General features: G+C 39.2%; 1 protein-coding gene across 1 annotated transcript in view; it reads right to left on the bottom strand.

Moving 5' to 3' along the window:
• MGA (MAX dimerization protein MGA) overlaps positions 1-21,188 on the bottom strand; it is a gene marked incomplete at both ends in the record, with an annotated part of 45,497 nt that overhangs the window by 7,701 nt on the left and 16,608 nt on the right. Inside the window, 9 exons of the mRNA XM_079537279.1 lie at positions 1,059-1,183; positions 9,775-11,459; positions 12,384-12,704; positions 13,225-13,854; positions 15,554-15,839; positions 17,285-17,805; positions 19,152-19,284; positions 19,693-19,833; positions 20,846-21,069. Coding sequence (XP_079393405.1) covers positions 1,059-1,183; positions 9,775-11,459; positions 12,384-12,704; positions 13,225-13,854; positions 15,554-15,839; positions 17,285-17,805; positions 19,152-19,284; positions 19,693-19,833; positions 20,846-21,069 — 4,066 coding nt within the window. The remainder of the gene's footprint in view (positions 1-1,058; positions 1,184-9,774; positions 11,460-12,383; positions 12,705-13,224; positions 13,855-15,553; positions 15,840-17,284; positions 17,806-19,151; positions 19,285-19,692; positions 19,834-20,845; positions 21,070-21,188) is intronic.

The raw sequence follows: 21,188 nt of genomic DNA, 5'->3' as shown, positions 1-21,188 counted from the left end.
TCAGAAAGTATTTCTATTTGATTTTAGATAGTATTCTGGCTGTTGTTTTCTTTTTGTTAACACAGATAAACACAGATGATACCATACCCCCAACCAAGACCAACCAATCAAAATCCTCACCTTCATTTCTATCCTAACGTATAAAAACAGCTTCCTCATATTATTTCTCAGGCATTGAAGAAAACAAAGAACAACACACATATGAAAGAATTATTTGTACAAAACATACGATCTAGTTTTCCCACTGAAGGATCTTGACAACTGATAGAGCATAGCTCTGTTGCTCTCTAAGAATAAAAACTGAGCTGTATCTCTGCAAGGAAAAAAGAAGAATCATCTGGGAGGCACAGATTAATTCCCATCAGATTGTTTCTTAAATTTTTATAAAGTTCTTCAAAGTTTTCCCTTACTTTGATACAGCTGAGGAATAGCCATGACCATCTTCACATACTTTAAATAAAGTTAACAGTGTTTTTACTTTGCTTTGTCATTATAAATGCAAATGTAGCAGCAGCAGCAACAAATAAAAAAAACAGAACAAAAAAAGAGCCAAGCTATCCAACCATGGCAGACTACATACAAATAAGAAAAGGCTTTCTTCATCGGGGGCAGTGGTCCCAAAGTCAAAGCTTTCATTTACAGGATCATGGATGAAATCTATGACTGCTCCTGCCTAGAAATCTACCAGCAAGAATAAACAAAACAAAAGCTTGCAAAATCATATTTAAAAGCAAGGTGACCACGCTTATAATATTCAGTAGAATATTCAGCAGAAAGGGTACTGATAAATATCACACATTACAAGATATATATCCTCATGAACAAATCAATTACAGAGAAATTTAAAAAACAAAACAAAACAAAAGCAAAGATACCTCAAATCTACTCTTAGTTCTGACAGCCCCATCCTCACAGACACCAAGATGCACCAACGCTTAGGAAAACCTGGCAAGCCTTGCTTTATCTTACCATTACGTGAAATCTCTTGTTTAATAGGCTTACTCAGTGTCAGCTCAGCAATAAAATACAAAACTGTAGTGCTCTCCACGGATGCTTACTTCTCTTTGGAAGGTTGGATATTAGCAGCTGTGGCCTTCAGACGGGCAATGTTAATCTTCTCTGAAAGCTCCTCCACGGTCTCAATGTCCACCTGCTCGTCATCCTCACTGTATTCACACGCATCCTGGAACAGTTTTTGTTTTGTTTTTTAAAAATGAGTATCTACTTAGCAATAGAGCTCAGGCCAAAACAAGTTGCACTTCAGTCTTAAAACATTGTAACATTAAGAACCTTTAGAGAATAGCACTCTTCAACTGCACCGCCCAATCAATAGTGCTAAGCAGGCGGTAAAGCAACTGTCACCTGAGGAATGCCTCACACAGCAACTTCACAAAGTTTATTTCAGCAAAATCCACCTCTGTCATTTGTGTGTTTAATGTTAGTCTGATAAAGAGCTTTCAAGGACAGATTTCCTGCCCACATTTCAAATAAGGCCAAACTACCTTTACAACCATCTACTGTAGACTTGCTAATTAACACTGATTTGAGTTGAAATAGTATGGTAATGGTGCTTTCACACCTAAGAGCAACAGGCAGAACATCATGAAACTGGGCTTCTTTGAGTCATACAGAAAACTTCTTAGGTGATAAAGATTGTCATTTTTGCTCTTTCTAAAAAACTGACCTATAATTATTTTAAATATTCAGAACTTCCTCAGAAGTACTATTTCTCCACACTCTACTGACTCAAAAAACTTGATAATCACCTGTGAAGACAGAGCAAGAGTGCCATTGCAGAGCTATAACTGTTAAACACTAACCCTGTGGCCATTTTCAGCACCAAGTTATCCTCCCCACAAACAAAATGAGCCTTATTCAAGCAACTTTTTTTATTACAGCTTTCGTTATTTAATTATTATAAAGTGTGGGTTTTGTTACAGAATGCAGATCTTTCTCCTTCTACAGTAAGAAAATACCATTAAATCTCCAATTCTCTGTTCTACTCGTCTCAGTTCCCTGAAGAACTCCATCTCACCCTCCTTCTACCCCTCTCTCCTGTCTTTCCTTCCTTCTTTTTTGGGAGTTGTAATCTCCTCCTTCACTGAAGCGAATACTTACCTGAAACTATGTAAATAGTTAATCACAAAAACCACTAGAGAACAGAATATGAAAAAGGCAATATGCAGTACCAGAAGGCCTCTAATAAATGCCAGTTTTATAGATTATCTGCAGCTCATTAGTGATAGAGCACAGTTACACTGCTGTTCTGGGAAACTCTTATTAGAAAGGAGAAAGAATTGCATTTTCTCAGTTGGACATGGATTAGACTATAGTGATGTAATAAAAATAATAATAAAAAATAAGAGTAGCCTAAATTATCCCACAAGCATAACTAACATATTGTTGATGATGAGTACTTACTATTATCACTCATGAAATTTATACCTGTGAAGTTCTTAGCTATGTTAATTGAAACATCCCCGATTTACAGCCAGGAGCAACTCTTTGCTGCTGATTTCCTTTTTGACAGAGGACTATGATCTCTGACAGCTTTCAGTGTGACACAGTAAAGAGTGCAGTGAATTGCCCTGTTAGTTCCCAGCACCCCATGAGAGTGACCACTACATGCTGCCACAGAAAATCATCTGTTTTTTTCAAAGTCTTGTACAATAACATCCTCCATGGCTGTGTGATAGTGGCTACAGAAAACACCAACTGCTGTAAAAAATTATCTGCCCTCCTTTACTAATGCCTATGTTGGTAATGTAGCCTTTAGTAAAGTACATAGTGTGTATGTGCAGAGAGAAAGTGTAAATGTGTTTATAATGTGTGAGTATATATATATATATATGTGTGTGTGTGTGTGTGTGTATGTATACTACATCTACATAAACACACACATTACTGCCTACAGAATCTTCTAGTTTTTAAGTAGAATGAAACCACATAAAGTCCTCTATGTTAAAAAAAAAAAAAAAAGACTCCTAACTACTCACGTGTGCACAAGCTGACTTCTTCCTGAACAGTGAACTATCAAGAAATTACTAATGAAATAAAGGAAGGTGAATCTCAGATTACCAGCTCCAGCTGATCCAGACCCCAAGCAGAAAAGCATTCTCTCTTCAGCAAGCTGCTATGCACACTCCCTAGTAGTCAGTCCATAAAAGTCCAGTCAGTTTAAAAAAAACAAAAAGTCAGTTTTAAAAGTCCAGCTTTTAAAACATCACATCTTTTGCAAAAGGAATAGAAAAGAGCAAGGAGAGTGAACTCATGTGAGCAGCCACTATCCTTGGAGAACAGCTACTCTCGTTCTCTCCAAAGTGACAGCTCCAGCATAAAGAGGAATTAAAACAAATTCTCATCTGACTTTAGAAGTATGGTACTGGCATAGGCAGAAGCGTAACGAACAGCTGTCACTCTCTGTGCCTGAAAGCCCACAGAATCCTTATTGCTTGCATCTTGTAAATGTTCCCCCACAAAGCAAGACTTGTTAGTGCTGGAGAGCAGAGCAGAGAGCAGAGCACTGAGAAAAAACACCATCTTTACTAATGAAGCAGTATGTATCCCTTGGAACTTGTGGGGCTGGTCACGAGCTCTGTTACCATCACTCCCCAAGGTAGACAGCGCAAGAATGAAGTCAAGAGATACCATATGGCTGGGACCTGGAGAGGCCCAACCACATACTGCCTGCAGTTGAGATCCAGAACACGGAGGCTACTGAAAATGAGACCCAGATGAGACCCTCGTTCACTTCTCCCTATATATTTTAATAGCTCACACATACTGCCTGTGATCAGGGTGCAGCTTTGCCGCATGCCTGGAAAGTGGGTCTGTATGCTTCCAGAAACTTCAAGTCCTACCATAAAAAATCTAACTTGACAAATATCACTTATCCATACAGACAGCAACTTTACAACAGCTTCTCACATTTATATCTACTTGTTACAACCTTTGTCAATATTCAGCTTCAGTGAATGTTTTTTCATTTTGATTTAAATCAAGTTGCTCGGTTCTTAAGAAGACAGATGCATCCAAATTGCCTTTCAGTCAAGCCAGAACTGCGTTTCCATTTGCCCGACTGAAAAGCAAAGAATGATCCATTTGAACAAGGTCACAAAACTGAAGAACATAAACTTGAGTCTGAAATTAAGGTCTACTAACAGGGAAGAGAGGAGGGAAGGGTAAGCAAAACAAAACAAAACTAATTAGAAGTTGGAAGATACTAAAATTACACCATTTTCCTAGAAGTGGACCTTCTGTGGAGCTTCAACAGGAAACAAGAACACATAGCTGCTTCCACAGCCTTTTTTTTTTTTTTTTTCTTTTTTTTTCTTTTCCTCTCTCTCTAAATTCTCTATGAGCACTTCTAATTCTTTTTTGCTCCCCTTGGTCATTCATAAAACTTCCCTTGTTGTTGGAAACCCACAGATATCTTCTCTAGCATTCCAATTTTATCCTGCGATTCTACATGCAAGAGATGCATAGAGTTTCTCTTAAGAGGGTGAAGCTGTGCAGGGAAGGGGGTTTCTGTAGGGTCACTCTAAAGATGCTAAGATTCAGAGTGAGAAAAAAAGACACCCATGAAATTAACTTCTATTAGAACCGTTATCATGGTAAAGCTGTTGAGTGCTGACAAGTTGCCTTGGGTTAACCAAAGGGTTGGGAGAAATGATCCAGCTAGAGTTGTTTTCATGGTGAAACTTCTTACATGTTATTCAACTAGAAAAATAGTATTCAAAACCTGAGGCATAGTGTACTTTTCAAAGAAGACAGAGTAACTCTCCACTGACCACTAAGAACATCATATCTTTAAATTTACAAGTCCTGCCTGTAAACATACATAGAACAATCATCATTTTTTCTTCTTACTTTTAACAACAAAGGCAAGAATGCTTCAGGATGAAAAGTCTTTCCTCTCTAATTCTTTTTCCTGACTTCCCAGTACTTGCAAATACATCACCATTACAAATAACTAAGAAGTTCACTTCTTAAGTTCTGCCACGAGATCAGCTATATCCAACACATGTAGTAATAATCCTCCATTGGCCAAATTCTCTGTGTAGCCTAGCATGAATGACTTCTGCTCTGGTTTCAACTTCTAAAGAGCTTGTGGAAGCCTCACCTTTCTAATGTTAGCTCTCCTGCAAGTTCCACAGTTCAGAGAACCACAGAATTTCTGGGTTAGAAGGGACCTTAAAGCTCATCCAGTTTCAACTCCTTACCATTGCACTGGGTAGCAAAACTTCCTGCTAGACCAGGTTGCCCCAAGCACCACCCTATCTGGTTCTGAATATTTTTTCCCTAGTTGTGTCACCCACAGTTTTTCTATGCAACCTGTTTGTCACTCTCATAGCAAGAAACTCCTTCCTCTTATCAACCCTAAATCCACCCTCTTCTAGTTTAAAACTGTAACTCCAGTCTTGATCTTTGTGTTAAGTTTTTCTGCATTGGTGCACAACAGGTCCAGCAACATATCTCCTCTGACTGGGCCTTCTATCTGTACTGGGAAGTTTATCCTCAATGCATTCCAGCAGCTATAAAGCTTCTAAAGGCCTCTGACCTTAAAAAAAATGGGGACACAAAAGGAACAATCCTGCACTAAAAGTCTAAAGTTGCTAAAGAAACATCAGCACTTTTCCCCTCTCAGCACTTCAATGCTGGTTTCTAAGGACATTCTTCTTCATGTCTGCTCTTCTTCTGCATCTGTCAGCCTACTTCCCTCTGAACACCAAATTGCCTAATGGCAGTAGGTCTTGTGTGACAGTGATAACAAGGAAGGTAGATAACAGATGTCCTTAGAAACTACCCAAGGAAATCCTTCATTTCTGGATCTGCCTTGTACTCTACAGTGTCTGCAGTTCTCACATGTGACACACCTGTATCAAAAGCTCTGGACACCTCAGAATTTGCTAAACCTCGGATCACCCAAAAGCATATCACTTGAGCTTATTAAACTTACAGTGCTACAATCATTTGTAATGGTTTGTCACAGTTTTAAGAACCACTGAGTTACTACAACACTCTGAAGAAAATACCTTGCCAGGCAATGAGAGGCTACTTTTACACTAGCAAATTAAACAAGACTATAGGACTTTATTATCCATAGCATTAAACTATCAGAACAACTCCTGATAAGTCTTAGCTTAAACAAACAACCACTCATGAACAATTCACACATGATTTGTGACATAGGTCAGGCCAAGCAGCCGTTTAATGTAATGCCTTGGAAAGCAGGCATTTAACATCATGTCTCAGAGACTGCACCAGAACTTATTAAAAAAAAAAAAAAAAAAAAAAAAAAGGGTCCTGACATTGATTAGTTTGTTTGCAGTGATATACTTGAAAGGTTTTATTCATACCACCAAACCTCAGAGGATCATCACCCCGAGGCTTCTCTTGATGCAGTTCAAGGTAAAAAAAATGAAAAAGGGCAGAGGTACCCATCTTAAGGAGCTCATCTTTTTGTTGAGCAGAGAATTCCACAGGAGTTTCTTAAGTGCAGAGAGCAAGCATGAGGCAACAAGCTGATGGGCATCAACATGCAAAATTAGGAGCAAGAAAGTCACTACTGCAATGAAAACCTCACAGGGAAACCTACTAAAAAACAAAACAAACAAACAAAAAAAACAGTGACAGCCAAAATACAGGTAAGTAGCGATCATCCTGAATCTCACCAGAGTTTTCTGGGATTTTTTTTAGCACTACTTCCTGAATACCTAAAATCAGCCCAGATTCCAAACCAGTAGTGACAGATCGGTCAGTATTTTCACTAAACAGAAGTATTAGTGGAGATGCATGCACACTGTGCTTCTGTGTTTCTAACAGCTAAACGTAACAGATTAAATCCATGCTGTTACCTGTTCATATAAACTGACTTCAGCCAGTCTGATAGGCAATAACAACGCAGCCTGTCCTGTAAGCACTATCCCAACAAGAGTGCAAATGGTCTACATGAAGCATATTCTTGCTGTCGTTTGAGGCACTGTCTGAAGCTCTGCAATGTAACTAAGAATTCTCAACTACTCAAAAGGTTTGCTGAACAGCCTGCTTCTGTTAAGAGTTTTTGTATTCTCTCTTTCATGGCTGCATTCTCTTTTTTCCCCAGTGTCTCCCCAGTAAAACTTATTATGGGGAGGAGGCATAAGCCAAAACCAAAGAAACGTCTGCTACAACTCAGCTGTCCAAACTTTCCTGACAAGGATGGGTAAATTAAAATAAAGAGGTTCACTACAATGGTAAGAATGCTTTTGGACAATAACTTCTTGCTAAAGGAGTATTACAGCAATTTTTATTTATTTATTTTTTTCCTGAATGGGCTTAAGGTCTCCAATATAAAAGCCTGGATTTCTACCTTGGATAACTATATTTTAAGTATACTTCTCTCCTGAAACAAAATTACTATCCTGTACATTCCTCCATAAGAAGCAATAAAAATACCTTGAAAAACCTGCCTACTCATTAACAAGGACTGGACTCAGGTATCTGCAGTCCTTTACAAAGGCCTACTGCTCCGAATACGCGCTCAATACTGGGTCTTCACAACCTTAAGAACTAGCATAAATTTAAACAACTCACTGTTACGGGAATGCCACTTTAACTAGCGCCATTTTCTCTTGAGGAAGATGTTTGTTCGGATCCCTAAACCACTCTTTAGGAATCTTCTCTAAGCTTCTTCAAATTATATTAACCACAAAGCTTGAGCGTAACTCTTAAGAGTTGAGCAGCTCCAACTCTTCTGGGGTCTTTCAGGTGGAATGATCTTAAAAGCAATTCTACACAGAGAAATGCAAAAGGCTTAACACTAACCCACTTTCATATTCCTACTTTAGTTCTGTGTTTTCAGGCCACCAGTGATAATCATCCCATCTTCCTCAAGAAATAAGAAACAACCATAAGCAGCACATCTCAGGAGCACAGGAAAGGGAATGGTCAATCAAGTAGTACTTTCCTCATTCTGTTGATCTACTGAAGACCTCATCAGTAGTAATAAGTAAATAAATAAATACAAATACCTAACTGCAATTCTCCCAAACCGGTCTTCCTGGCTGCTTCAAGTCTTATTGAGAAAAATATATTCTTATCAACAAGCACCCCGTGCAAAAGACTACAGACTTACTCATCTAGATTTAAACTGAATTCTCCAGTAGGCATTTGACATATTAACTCAACCTGCAGGCAGCACACACTGACACATCAAGAATTCACCCAAATTCTGAACTGCTTTTAAAATTTCTCTTCAAGATCTCAATGCCCAGCCTTGCTGCTCTATAACTAAAGCTAGTTTAATCAAGTTTGTATAAACTTATACTAAATACTTAGAAAATACCTTATATGGTTCCCTGAACTGTACTGATCACTTCCAAAATACGCAAAATGCACTTCTTCTAAAACAAATTCTTCTTAGAATCTCTGATAATTAGTTTTATCATTCTTTCAGAAGACAGAAGAAAACCAGATCTTTAAAACATCAATCCTGGCAACAGGCTACTCTGTGACCAAGACACTGTATTTATTATCTGTTGGTAAACAACAGATAATTAAGACTACTTTGTCTGAAGGATTTATTGGGCAACTGACAACTATGAGCTGTAGTTCTCTAAACTTAATGATAACACTGCTGAAGATACAGAACTGTCACACTGTCACCACCCCACTCAACACAAGACAGCAACAGCTCAGTTTTGCAAATTGGAAGAGCTTCCAAAAATCAGAGATGCTTTCATTTTCATCATCTTCATGCAGCTGGGATGCTACTATCACACCTGAAAATTGTGAGCTGGTACACCAATTGGTTTGTCTATTTTTTCTGTTTAATAAAATACATTCTTCAAAAGCTGTGGTTGCTGGTTCAACTGAGTTAGTCTGGGTATCATTATAAGAGGAAGAAGTCTAATTTGGTTTTCAATAGTAGACATAAGTTAATAGAGAAGGGATAAAAGAACTTTACATAATTGGAATTACATACCTAGAGCTTCACATTCTGAGAACACTAATATAGTCTATCGTATTTTATTTGATTTACTCCCCAATTCTTCTCCCCTTTCACCTCTTTCTGCTTCTATCCCATCCCCCAAAAAGGCAAATTTCTTACGTCCATTTACACTGATCAGAAAAACCCAGCTCTGTGTTTTTTAACAAACAGTACACTATTTCCGATACACCAAAAATACATGAAGTAGTTACATGTATGATTGTTTCAGCCTCTGAATGAAATCAGACAGAAACTCTACTAGCATTAAAATGTAAACATACCTTACAAATATTAACCACATCACTTCCCTTATTCTGTGGCTTCTGTAGCCAGTTTCCTTTCTACTAAACACAGAATGACAGCTTTCAGTGCTCAAGGGGAATTCAAGGAACAATCTGAGCATTCCTTCCAGAAACAAAAGTTGACTAGTAAGAACTATGAAAGCTGACTAAAAGGAAACAGCTTAACATATGAGAAATACCACTGGTTAGTACATTTTAGAATCCTATGTCATATTAGGCAGAACCAAGTTGCTTTAGTCAATACAATAGCAACATCACATGCAACAGTTCTACTACAGCTGTTTCAATGTAACTCAGACTTGAACTACAGTATCTAACAGGCCACTTAATGCTACTCATTAAAAAAAGACAGGAAAAGTCAGAATATTGGAAGCCATATCTAAGATTTCTAAAGAAACTGAAGCCTAGAACACAATTGTACTGTTTCTTTCAAATCCATGGGTTCAGACATGATAGTTGGTCAATTAAAAAAAGTCCCTTCATAAACAGTTAAATACTTACCACTTTTTCAACATCTATTTCCTCTTCACTTAAGAAATCAGAAGCACCATCCAGCATCTCATCAGCAGAATCGTCAGTTTTTTCATCTTCTTCATCATCATCATCATCATATTCTTCCTCTTCCATATAATCAGTTATATCAGCAGTGGGCGTAGAACTCTTTTTGTGATGCCTGGGTTCCTGTGCCTTCTGTCCAGGCATCATGAAGTCACCTATATCAGATCTGTCAGCTTCGTTAGCTCCTTCACTTTTGTTTTCTGAAACAGGCGCAATGCTGGATATTTTGCTCCAAGAACTGTTAGCAGGTATTACAGTATCTTCAACTGCCTTGATTTCCTCCTGAGAATCAACAGCACCTTGCTCTTTGTTTTTACTGCTTTCCTGCATGGCTATGTTGGTTCTGCCTTCCACAGTACTTATTACCTGCTTATCTCCCAAAGCATTACATTGCTCTTTTGCAGAACTTATTTCAGACTTGCCTGTTTTTTTCTCTCTTAAGCTTTCTGCTTCTGCACAGGCCTTGCACTCTTCTTCCATTTTCGGCTGCACAAGACCATCCTGGAACTCTTTTTTGTTCTGAGACAGTTCAGTTCCTGTCTGTTCCTTTTCGTTCTCCAGCTGTATATCTTGCTCTTGCTGCCTCCATGACTGCCCAGAACTTGCTTTGTTATTCTCCTTCATATGTGCCTGCACTTCACCCTCCTGTTCCTTAACTGGTTTATCTTCCCATTCAGCATGTATTTGGTCTTTTCCATGGTTCTTCAACTGTACAGCCTCTTGATCCTTGAGACCCTGTGGATGTGCATCATTCAGAGGAGCAACTAGAGAATATTCTAATGATTCACAAACTGTTTCAGAGTTAGTTGAAACAGCCCCTACATTTTCAGAACAGACCAAATCCTTTTTCTCATCTGTGACTGCTTCCTCATCATTTGGCTTTTCACTGATGTATGAATGGTCAGAAGATATAACATCTGTGGAAACATCATTCTGAAGAGAGGGGCCATCATCACCAGAACCCTCAAGCACCTTTGAATCCTTCTCAAATGCCTCTAAAGCAGTGAAACTTTCAACAGGTGTGATTGTTCGAGACACTGATCCTTCAACATTATTTGACTGGTTTACTGACACCTCCTTTTCTTCTTTTTTGCCACCTGACTCTGCGGCCTCAGACTCTGCAACTTCACTCTCCTCTGCGTGCAAATCCTTCTCTGTTTCTGCTTGCTGAGCAGCACCTGAGTCATCTTTCTGGCTTATTTTCTTGGAGTCCTTCTTCATCTGAAGAGATGCAAAATGGTGAAGAATGGAGTTTGGTACAGTCTTCTGTCCTGGGAGCTGAAGTAAAGCAAAACTGCCAGATTGTAAAGGTAAGACATTACCATTCGAAGATGGCTGAACACCTGAGTTGCTAGTTATTTTTGATTCAGTGGTGGTTTGATTTGTCACATTAGTAGTAGCAGGTGAGATCTTCAGAGTCACAGCGCCTGTTTGTGACACGTATCTTGTTACTGAAGGAGAAGGAGAAGATGCTTGAGTAGCTGGAGTGGACCTAGAGGATGACTTGGGTCCTGCAGTTTGTACAGTTGAATTTGTGACAGAAGGAGTGGAAGACACAGAGGAAGCAGAAGATACAGGTGGCTCGGGAGGCTTAGCAGGTGTAGGCAACCGAATTCCTACAACAGATCCTGTGAAGGAAAGAAAATATCAGCTTATACTTGCCCATATGATTTTCTTTTAGCACTTGATGCTGTACCAGAAGCAGCCAGCATTCTCATAGAGTGTAATGTAACCAGCATCATAACAATTTCTCAGTGAAAAACTGGATGCTGCATAAAGTAAACTGTTCAGTTTTTATACAGAACATCTCCTTAAAAAAATAATGAGGTGGTCACTCTGGAATGAACAGATGTAATGGTAAGCTCTAGCATCATTTTTTTTTAATTGAAGAAAGCACTGTATTTTGCTGAGATTCTTTCCATTTTATTCTTTCCCACTTGGGAAACAGGGAAATGGGGATTACTCTTAAAGTGAAAGACGAACGTTTAATCTTTTTCTTTCTTCTTCCAGTAGAAACTTCCACAGAGAAAAAATATGACAAAATCACGTGATTATACCACAATCTTTTCCAACTTAACAAACCCATCAGTGCAATTGATTAGATACTCAAAACTCCTTTTAAAACAAGAAAAATAAGACCACTGGCAGCAAGTTTCTCCTGTAACAGGCCAAGTCCTCAGGTCAGAAAGAACTTCAGTCCAATGAGACATAGCTAACAGCTTGTTCTCTTTAAAAGCATCTCCAGCAAGTATGATTTCTGAATTAGGAGATAATTTAAGTGATAATACAGTGACTAGGGCTCCTTTGTCACACACATGTACCCTTTTACCTGCTGTGAAGAACTCCCAAGTGTTGGTAATTTAACTGCTAATTGCACTTTCTGCATCTTAGATGGGCTGAAGTTGCATTACTTCTGGGTAATTACACTTAACAGTCTTTACTCACACCCTGCTCTGTTACTGTCAGTATGATAAGCATCACAGATAGCAACACGGTGTGACAAATCTAAGTAACACAACAGTCAGTCAAGAAAGAAACCCTGGACTTTGTACCTGGATTGCGGAACATCACTGGCTGCTGCACGTTAGGCTGGGCACTGGGCTGGGCACCCGGAGCTCGAAAATGCTGCAGTGGGACAAGCTGAATTATCTGTCCATTAGGATGCCTGAACAGGTTCACACCACCAGGGCTTCTGAGAGGCTGAAGAACCATTCTCTGTTTCTGAGGAAGTTGCACGTTGTTTAATGGTCGCAAAGCAGGGGATGTCTGAGGCACCGGAATCAACAACAGTCGCGGTCCTACACGTTTCTCTGTTCCAGGAGGTATCTTTGGAGGAGTCTTATTTACAGCTTGCACTTGAGGAGTAGCATCTTCTAAAACATTTTCAAAAGTTACATAAAATCAGGTTAAGAAAACATACTATAAATCAGGCATTATTCTTAAATCAAGCACAGATGTTTTAGAAACAACTGGATCTTTAGATGCGTGTCTAGTTGTCAACCATGACTCAGATAACTCCCAAGTAACACTGAAAAGGTAATTCCACACCTACTTCTTCAATTCTATACCAACGGTGAAATCATAGCAATCACAGCAATAACTGTGCTACACATTTCTACAAGCCAAGAAACAATGGGAGACTTCAAGCTCGTTTCATAGCAGATACTGACCAGATAACGACTTTTTTTTTCCCTTCTCTAGTAGTTTTGGCTAGGTTGGAATAAAACAAGCCATTTAAGAAACTACATTTTTTATTCCATTTTGGAAATAACGGTGAGACATGTGAGTCTATACTTAAACTGGGTTCTGCAATTGCATACCATGTCCCAGCAATGAATGAGGAAAGAAAAAAGCGAGCATTTGCAACAGTACGCTGAAGCAGACAAGCCTTACCTCTTTTTGGAGCTATTGAAGGAGCTGACTTCACTCCTGACAATATTATCGGAACAGAGCTGACAGAGGAAGCTGGTGTGGTCACCACAGACGTAGCCACTGCAGTTGTTAGAACAACTGTAGAAGGGGATGTTGTGATAACAGGACAAGTAATTGTTGGTGCTGTTACTACAGTAGGGAGTGACAGAGTTGGTACCGGAGCAGCAACCACAGTTGCTTTGGTTACGTTCACAGTGGCGGTAGGAGTGGCAGATGAGGAAGTAGTGCAAGTGTTGGTTCCAGGTGTTGCAGAAGCACCTGTGACTGTAATTGCAGGAGGAGAGGAGGCAGGTTCACTAGCTCTTGTTTGGCTAGGAGCAGACACAGTAGATGGTGCCACACTGGTACTTTCTACAGTTACAGGAAAAGTGGTGGTGGCTGTAGTAACCCCAGGAGAGATAGTGCAGTGAGCTGGAGACAGACTTGTGGGAACCACAGGGGTGACAACCATTATCGGTGTAGGACTGATACTGAGCTTCTGTGGCCCTGATAGAGACTGGCATGTGCTCACTGAAGGAATCTTCTGCTGCAGAACTCCAACTTTGTTCATCACAAACTTTGTGAACACACCACCAGGTGAGGGTCGAGCAGCTGCAAATAAAAACTTGCAGGTCAAAATTTTAATAGATTTCTCTTTGCTGTTCTTCAGGCACAACAATTGTCATTTCATCATGAATTTGGGTCTCCATTCACTTTAAGAACACCCTGTAATTAACCTGAAACCTTCACAGCAGTTCTGAATATGACTTACATATTAGGAGTATGCACGTATTCTATTGCATCTCCTCCTGGTCATACAAAAAAATTAGGTCGTGAGGTGTTGTTCTTTATCATGAAATTATGAATATATAATTATAATTTCAGTATGAGGAAACAAATGGCTAGGTGCAATAACAGGCTCAAACTACATTCTAAATCTCCAATTCTTCCTGTAGTAGTTTTTTCCATGTTCCTCTTTTCACTGCTTCTTGATTTTCTGACTGTATATAAGCCACAGAGAAAGGAGGAAGAGAGTTTTGTCCTGCCTCCTCCTTTTTGCAGTGACATTTGTGCATCTGAGCATGGGACAAATTCAACCAATAGGAAGAAATCACTACTGAGAAGCTTCCCTTTATCTCTTGCTCTGCAATGATCAGAATACCATATCTGTATCACTCCAGATGCCTACAGATCAGAAACAGAACCTAATACATAGTAAAACAATGCAGAGACCATTGCGTAAGCCCAACTTACATATATATGCAATGATCACTTCACCCATCAGTGAAATGCAGCCACCTTTTCAATAGTGCATAAACACATAACACAACTGGTTTTATCACAGGAAGAGAAAAACAACACAGCTATTTACAATGCAAGGAAAATTTAGGCAGAAGGAAACAGAGCAATTCACCAAAGTTAACATTTTGCCAGGACACAGGTAACATCCTTTTCTCTTGCAAAACTTCTTCAGGTATTTAGTGAAGATGGGAGAAATGTGTGGCTGGGAACTAGATTTTTCTTCGATGTTTTTTGTTGTTGTTGCTTAAAATCATGCTAAACACGGTATTTAAAAGCAAATTCATCTCTTGCCATGCTGGGTAAGCACTTCAGTACCAACTTAGATACAAGTACCAAATGCTTTTCCTGATATTCCTTCCTTTAAAAAAAAAAAAGAAAGAAAAAGAAAAAGAAAAAACTGACAAAATAAAGAAAAAAATTTCAAGTGTGCTGACTAAGTCCAACCCTGTTTAGCTTGTGAAATCCAATGAGACTGCAGGCCAGTGTAGTTATCGGCTGCACATCTGTTCTTTTGCTAATCCAGACTTGGGACATCTTGTATTTCACTGCGCTGCTTCATGCAGCTTTGCTGGTCACGAGTTCCAATTCTAAGTGCAACACCATCAGAAAAACAAACTTTGTGGAACTACAGCTCGGAGCAATCCTTTTGCACTTTAAACCCTCGTTTTAATTTCAATGCTTGATGAGAAGCAATCAAAAAGTCATAGTAAGAAAACTCTCAAAACAAAAAATTGAAGCTCAATGGGTATCTGTATCCCTTCTTCCTTGTTTCTTGAAAATATGCTCTAGTATTGTTAGTAAAATAACTAAAAGTCAACACCTCTAGTCTTATTCTGAAGTCAAAATAAAACTTTCTGCTTTAGAGAGGTTATTTATTGCAGAGGCAGCTTAGTTGGCAAGTCAGCCAAAGGCAGCAGGCACTGTTGCAAAGAAATCAACAGCAATGCTGTGTACTTGCTTTTTATGTACCTTCACGCAATTTAAAATACAGTAATAAGTTCCAACCTACCTATCTGTCTCAGTGGTGGGATAAGAGCTTTCAGAGTCGTCACACTGGGGTTTGAAGTAGTGCTGATGGAAGATGTAGTTTTGGGAGCTGATGTTGTGGGCACCTGGACTGATGGTGTCCCAGAAGCACTGGATGCTACCTTGGAGATCACAGTACTGAGGGTTGAGATATCAAGTACTGTGGGTCGCAGCCTGCCTGTGACATAAGCAGCTAGCCGACTGGCAGGATGTAATGCCCCCATCTGTCCCAAAAGCAGTTTGGCCTGAGGATACCTTTTATCATTAACCTGAAAAAAGTGGAAAAGGGAAATTTTGTGAAAAGAATGCTAATTCACCACCTCTGGAGAGGTGTTTCATTCCACAGGACTTCCAAGCGTCCTTTTCAAAAAACAAAAACAAAGACCCACATTACAATTCAGACTGGGAACTCCTAACTTCCCTGCTGCTCAGAGTATCTTCAAGCAACTCTGCTGTATCTTTGTAATACAGATATTAGATGCTACTCAAGACTCTCAAACAGAAACACAGAGTCCAAAGGAACATGAGAAATCACTAAAATCAAGTAGAGGGAAGCTAGCACGCGTTTTACCTCTCCTACATACACTGCAGTCCTGAGTTGAGTGGTTTTCCAAATATGAGGACGATTTTAGATAAAATTCTCCACCCTATCATCACCTAGCATTACAGAAGAAAAAACACGTACATATACATCGGGACAAAACTCTAAGGATTTTGCAAAAGCTTTGTCAGCTTTCTTTCCTTGTCTGTACTGTACCACGAATTGACTAACTTCACATTCAGAGCTGCACTTGTAACTGAGAGAAGAAACAAACTTTTCTGGATATCAGGCTGTAAACCTAGTGGTCAACAGGAATTTCATATTGATTTGGTTGGTAGTACGGCATTCTACTTCCAGGCTGTTCGGTAGTAACCTCTAAAAGCCACTTATTTTAACACACCATAAGGAAAAAGGCCTTTACTCTTTAAAACAGGAAGTCTGCCCCTAAGTTGCTCTTTCTGCGAGCTTCTCTTTGTGAGGGCAATGCATCTGCAAAGCATTACACAAATGAACTCAATTCTCATTTTCTAATTCATATACCTCCAGTGCAAGTGGTGTTACTACCACAAAATATCCTTGAAAAAGAAGAGATCCTAGCCCTACAGCTCCTTCCAGCAATTCCTAACAGCAAGTTGGCAGCACGAGACTGCAGAGAAATGACACGCTCTTAATTTTATGAAGTCTCTTCATCACTAACATACACTCAGAAGACAACAAGCTATTTGTCAACACTAGCAAACTGAATCAAAAGCAATTTAATGTTTACAGTTTCCTTCTGAAGTTTTGTCCCAGTGTACACACCTCCTCTGAAATTATTCTTTCTGTGGCTTCTGACAGCCACTTATTCAGAAGTGTTATCTGCCAAATGCATCTGCAGAGAGTTTTCGAAAGCTCCAAGATCTTGAGAAAGATTCTGTGCTTGGGCCACCAAGACCTAAAAGGCCAAAAGACCAACCTAAATCACCAGACTTCAGACTTGGAATCAGATTTTCCTGTTGAAAGGGACAAGGTTACAGAGAGGCAAAAATGTCACTGGATATGAAGATATCTTGTCTGGACAGTCAAAAGACTAGGTAAGACAAATTAAGAGAGTGTTTGTTCTTCTCTTTAGGGGGTTCTAGGATACTGGATGAAACTGAATCTAATCTCCACAGTAAAGGCAGAGGGACCCACCTGAATCAAGCCTGAGTGGCTCATATTAGCTTTGCGCTTGTAGACAACCAGCTTTCCTGCAGGAGAAATTCCTGCATAAAAAGGCAAGCCTTTGCCCCCATGCAACTTCTCCCGCAGCTTGTCCAATGTGTAAGCCTGAAAGAGCTTTACATTTTCTGCTTTTTTGCATGACGGCACTCCACTATCGGGAGTCTCCAAGTCAGGTGACTCAGGCTTCTCATCACTGTCCTGGTAGGATGGCACTGAAATTTTCACTCTGGAGGAGTACACGGGAGGGTTGTTTGCATCCTGAGCCTCGTGCTCCGAAGCCAATTCAATAATGAGGCTACCCACTTTGAGGCACTGTGGCATGTTACTGTTGATGTGCTGTGATAGGATGGTCAATATCTTACTGCAATCTTCATTCCAGCTGCAGTCAGAGATAATCTCGATAAGTTTGGTTGGTGCACATGAAGTGGTGGGATGAACACAGGAGGCGGAGGAAGAGTCCCCCTCACTATGGGAAGACCACGAACTTTTCTCTGAGAAAGAATTGAAATAGGTTTCTGCAATACTGTGGCATTTTAATCACCTGGATATTCAAACAGTTTTATTCTGCCCACCTCCACCCTTGTCTCAGCTGCAGGGCAAGTAAAAAGAACTGTTCAAAACATCACTTCCCCTTGCAGAGCTTCACAAGCAAGCAAAAATGCAAAACTAAGGTAACTGTTTCTCACAGTTAATTCTCTGTAGCCATACCATCTCACGTTGTATCCCGTTGCATCTCACAAGCTAAACAAAGCTGGACTGTTTCAGTGTGTGGATGTAACATCTCCAAGCAACATCAATACGCAATGGAAAGCATCACTGATCATTCCAGAGATGGCACTTTTCTCTTGGAGTCAGAAAAGGACCAGTGTCCTATAACGCTATTTTTGACAGACAAGCCACTAGCAGAACTGTCTTTTGTGGAAGATGTTTAACAGAAGCACGACCTTTTGCTGTCATTGGAGATCCAACGTCACTTTTTGCAAAACTGTAAGGATGTTGAGCCCTGTGTCCTGGTCCTTTTAATTTTGACCTACCAATTCATCAGTATTTTCAACTAGTTGTATTATTTTTCCATTCCGATCCTTAAACACAGAATGCTGTTGCATACATTATACAGTGGGGGGGGAAAAAAAAAAAAAAAAATCAGCTCAAAAAGGCAGCCGTATTTCATTAGTGGATGATAGAATGCCTTGAGTACGTCTCATTTTAAGGACTGCGACATGATTTGGGCCATTTCAAACAGAAAGAGACAAAGATGCCTAACCTCCCTCTTCATGAGTTACAAACTCAAAGCCATATTCATACATAATGTAGCGCAAAAACTCAATTCAACCTTTCAACTCGAACTAAAATAATTCAACATCAAACAGCTCCATATAGAATAGAGGCACTTCTTTGACCCATACAGTTCTAAGTGGAGAACACGAGAGTCGAAGACTCGCAATACCACTTGTAAACTTATTAATTCTTCAGTAATTAAAAATTAATGAAAGTAGGGAGGGAACCCTCTGATTTCCATTTCTTGTTAGGTATCTAACTAGCATCCTTATATATACAAGTCTGCCGTATAATGCAATCTTTTACTCTGAATGAGCTACTGTAACACCAATCATTTCAACCTTGGAACAATGGCAAGTACTTGGTAGTTAGCCTGCTGTATCTCCCACATGACACACGACTGATTAAGAAAACAAGAAACTGCAAGCACATCATAAGATTTTTATTGGCAATTGTAGAAACTCCCACGGCAAATGCACTCATTTCATCAACAGTTCCTTTTTTTCTTTAAGCCAAAAACTATCAACACACTCAATTACACTCAAGATTCAGCTCTTACCTCCGCATTTTTCAGGGTCTTTGTTTATCTCACTGGTTTCTTTCTTACAAGACTCTTTCTTAGAAGACTCTTTTTTAGATAATTCTTTCTTAGAAGATTCCTTCTTTGAAGACGGAAGTCCTTGTTCATACATCTGTGGGAAGAAAAAAAAGTGTACAAAATATTATCCTTGTCTATCCTCTTCCACAATAAAATCACATCACAAAATACACTAGTATTTTACCATACCAGGGTTTTCCATAACCCTGGAAAGCATTTTAACTTTGACAGAAGTAAAACGTTCATCTTCTAACAGCAATTTTAAGACTCATGCAGTAATGAGTTTTGCAGCCAGGAATTTCCACAGACAAGACAATTCATATCACAGTAACAAGGAAAGTTGACCATCACTGCATGCTGATTTGGTCCCTGTCACTACATCACCATCAAATAAAAGCCAAGCCCCCACGTTATGCGGAAGCTCCTGCGAAAAAGTTTTCTTCCCACTTCCAATATTCCTACCTGTTGCAGGATACGTGCTGGACACATTGTAAATTCTTACCTTTACAAGAAAGCTCTGTGAATCCTTTTGGTCTTTTTGTTGATTTTTTTCCTCCTTCCCAGGCTCATATACTCGAACCCTTGCACAAGTCATCATACTTTCAAAATACAAGTAGATAGGATCCTTGTCCTCCTCTCGAATCTACACAAAAAAAAATACAACCTCTCCATTCTGGATGTGCACCAGATCTATAAAACACTTTTGCTTTCTAAAAGAGTATTAACGCTAAAGTAGAAAATATCAGAAGTATTTAAAGTTGAATCTTTCTTCTTGCCCCACCTATGGAGGCTTTCAAAGCTAGGCTGGATGGGGCCCTACACAATCCGATCTGATGATACAATCTGGCAGCAACCCCAGCTAGAGGGGCTGGAATTAGAGAATCTACCAATCTCTCTTCCAATCCAAGCCACACTATAATACCATAGCTCAGTCTACAGATTGCTCCCAAATTACACAGAGGAAGAAAAACAGGAAAAAAACCTACCTGTTTAAATTCTCTTCTCAACAGAGAAAGAAGTCCTGAAGTGTCATTCACCACTTAACCATATCTGATATATATTAAGCAGCAACTCTGACACATTTTCTTCTTTAAACATAACTAGACTCAACCTCACTACTATTCTTCCTCTATGACTGCTATTGCTTGTGTTAGATAAAGGTGAGGGGAGAGGAGAAGCAAAGACAGATTCCTAGCACACGGCAATGAAGCCACAAACAAGAACACAAAAGCTTCTACAATCACAGTGATCCTCTGAGTCACTATTTACACTTTTTCCACAAGTTATTAACAAGGCTACATCCTGTAGATAGTAACTTCTACAAACACTACAGGACAAGTAATCATTTTACCCATAAACAGCATATATTACTGCATTATTTAAGAGGTCATCAGCAAATCATTACCACTTTTCTCACTGCTACAGTATTTACTGTATTTACAGAATTTACTGCTAAATAAATTCTCAACAGAAGACTAACGTAGTTAAATAGGTACATGTATGTGTCAATTCATCCTAGCTTATCAAAATGCCTTTTATCTCATTTTATTTAAAATATACAGAAGTTTTTGGCAGTGTTTGCTTTAATTTTCAGCTTTAAAAAAAAAAAAAAAAGAAAAAAAGAAAAAAAGAATTAACATCATCCCACTTCTTACCACGGGGTTGGGTTTAGGAGTATACACTCTGCCTGTTTTCACTCCACTGGAAGATCTATGTTTACCAGAAAGCACAACTTCTGGGTTAGGCAGGACTGTAGATTTAACTGGTTCAATAACAGATGGTGTTGGAATGTAAATAGGTTCTGGATCTATTTCACCTTCTACTTTTACCCATAACGGACAATTCCTAAGAGGCTTTTCTGGCTCTGAGTCACAGATAGCTGGGAAAAAGAAAAAAAAAAAACAGTGATATATTTTAAAAACCCAGTAATTTACACAAGTGAAAATTAATGTAGAATGGCAGTAATGGAAATTTTAGTTTCAGTCTAAAGTCTAGCCA

This window comes from Tetrao urogallus (genome assembly GCF_951394365.1).
Source record: "Tetrao urogallus genome assembly, chromosome: 6".
Taxonomy (NCBI): Eukaryota; Metazoa; Chordata; class Aves; order Galliformes; family Phasianidae; genus Tetrao; species Tetrao urogallus.
This window is presented reverse-complemented; position numbering and strand designations above follow the sequence as displayed.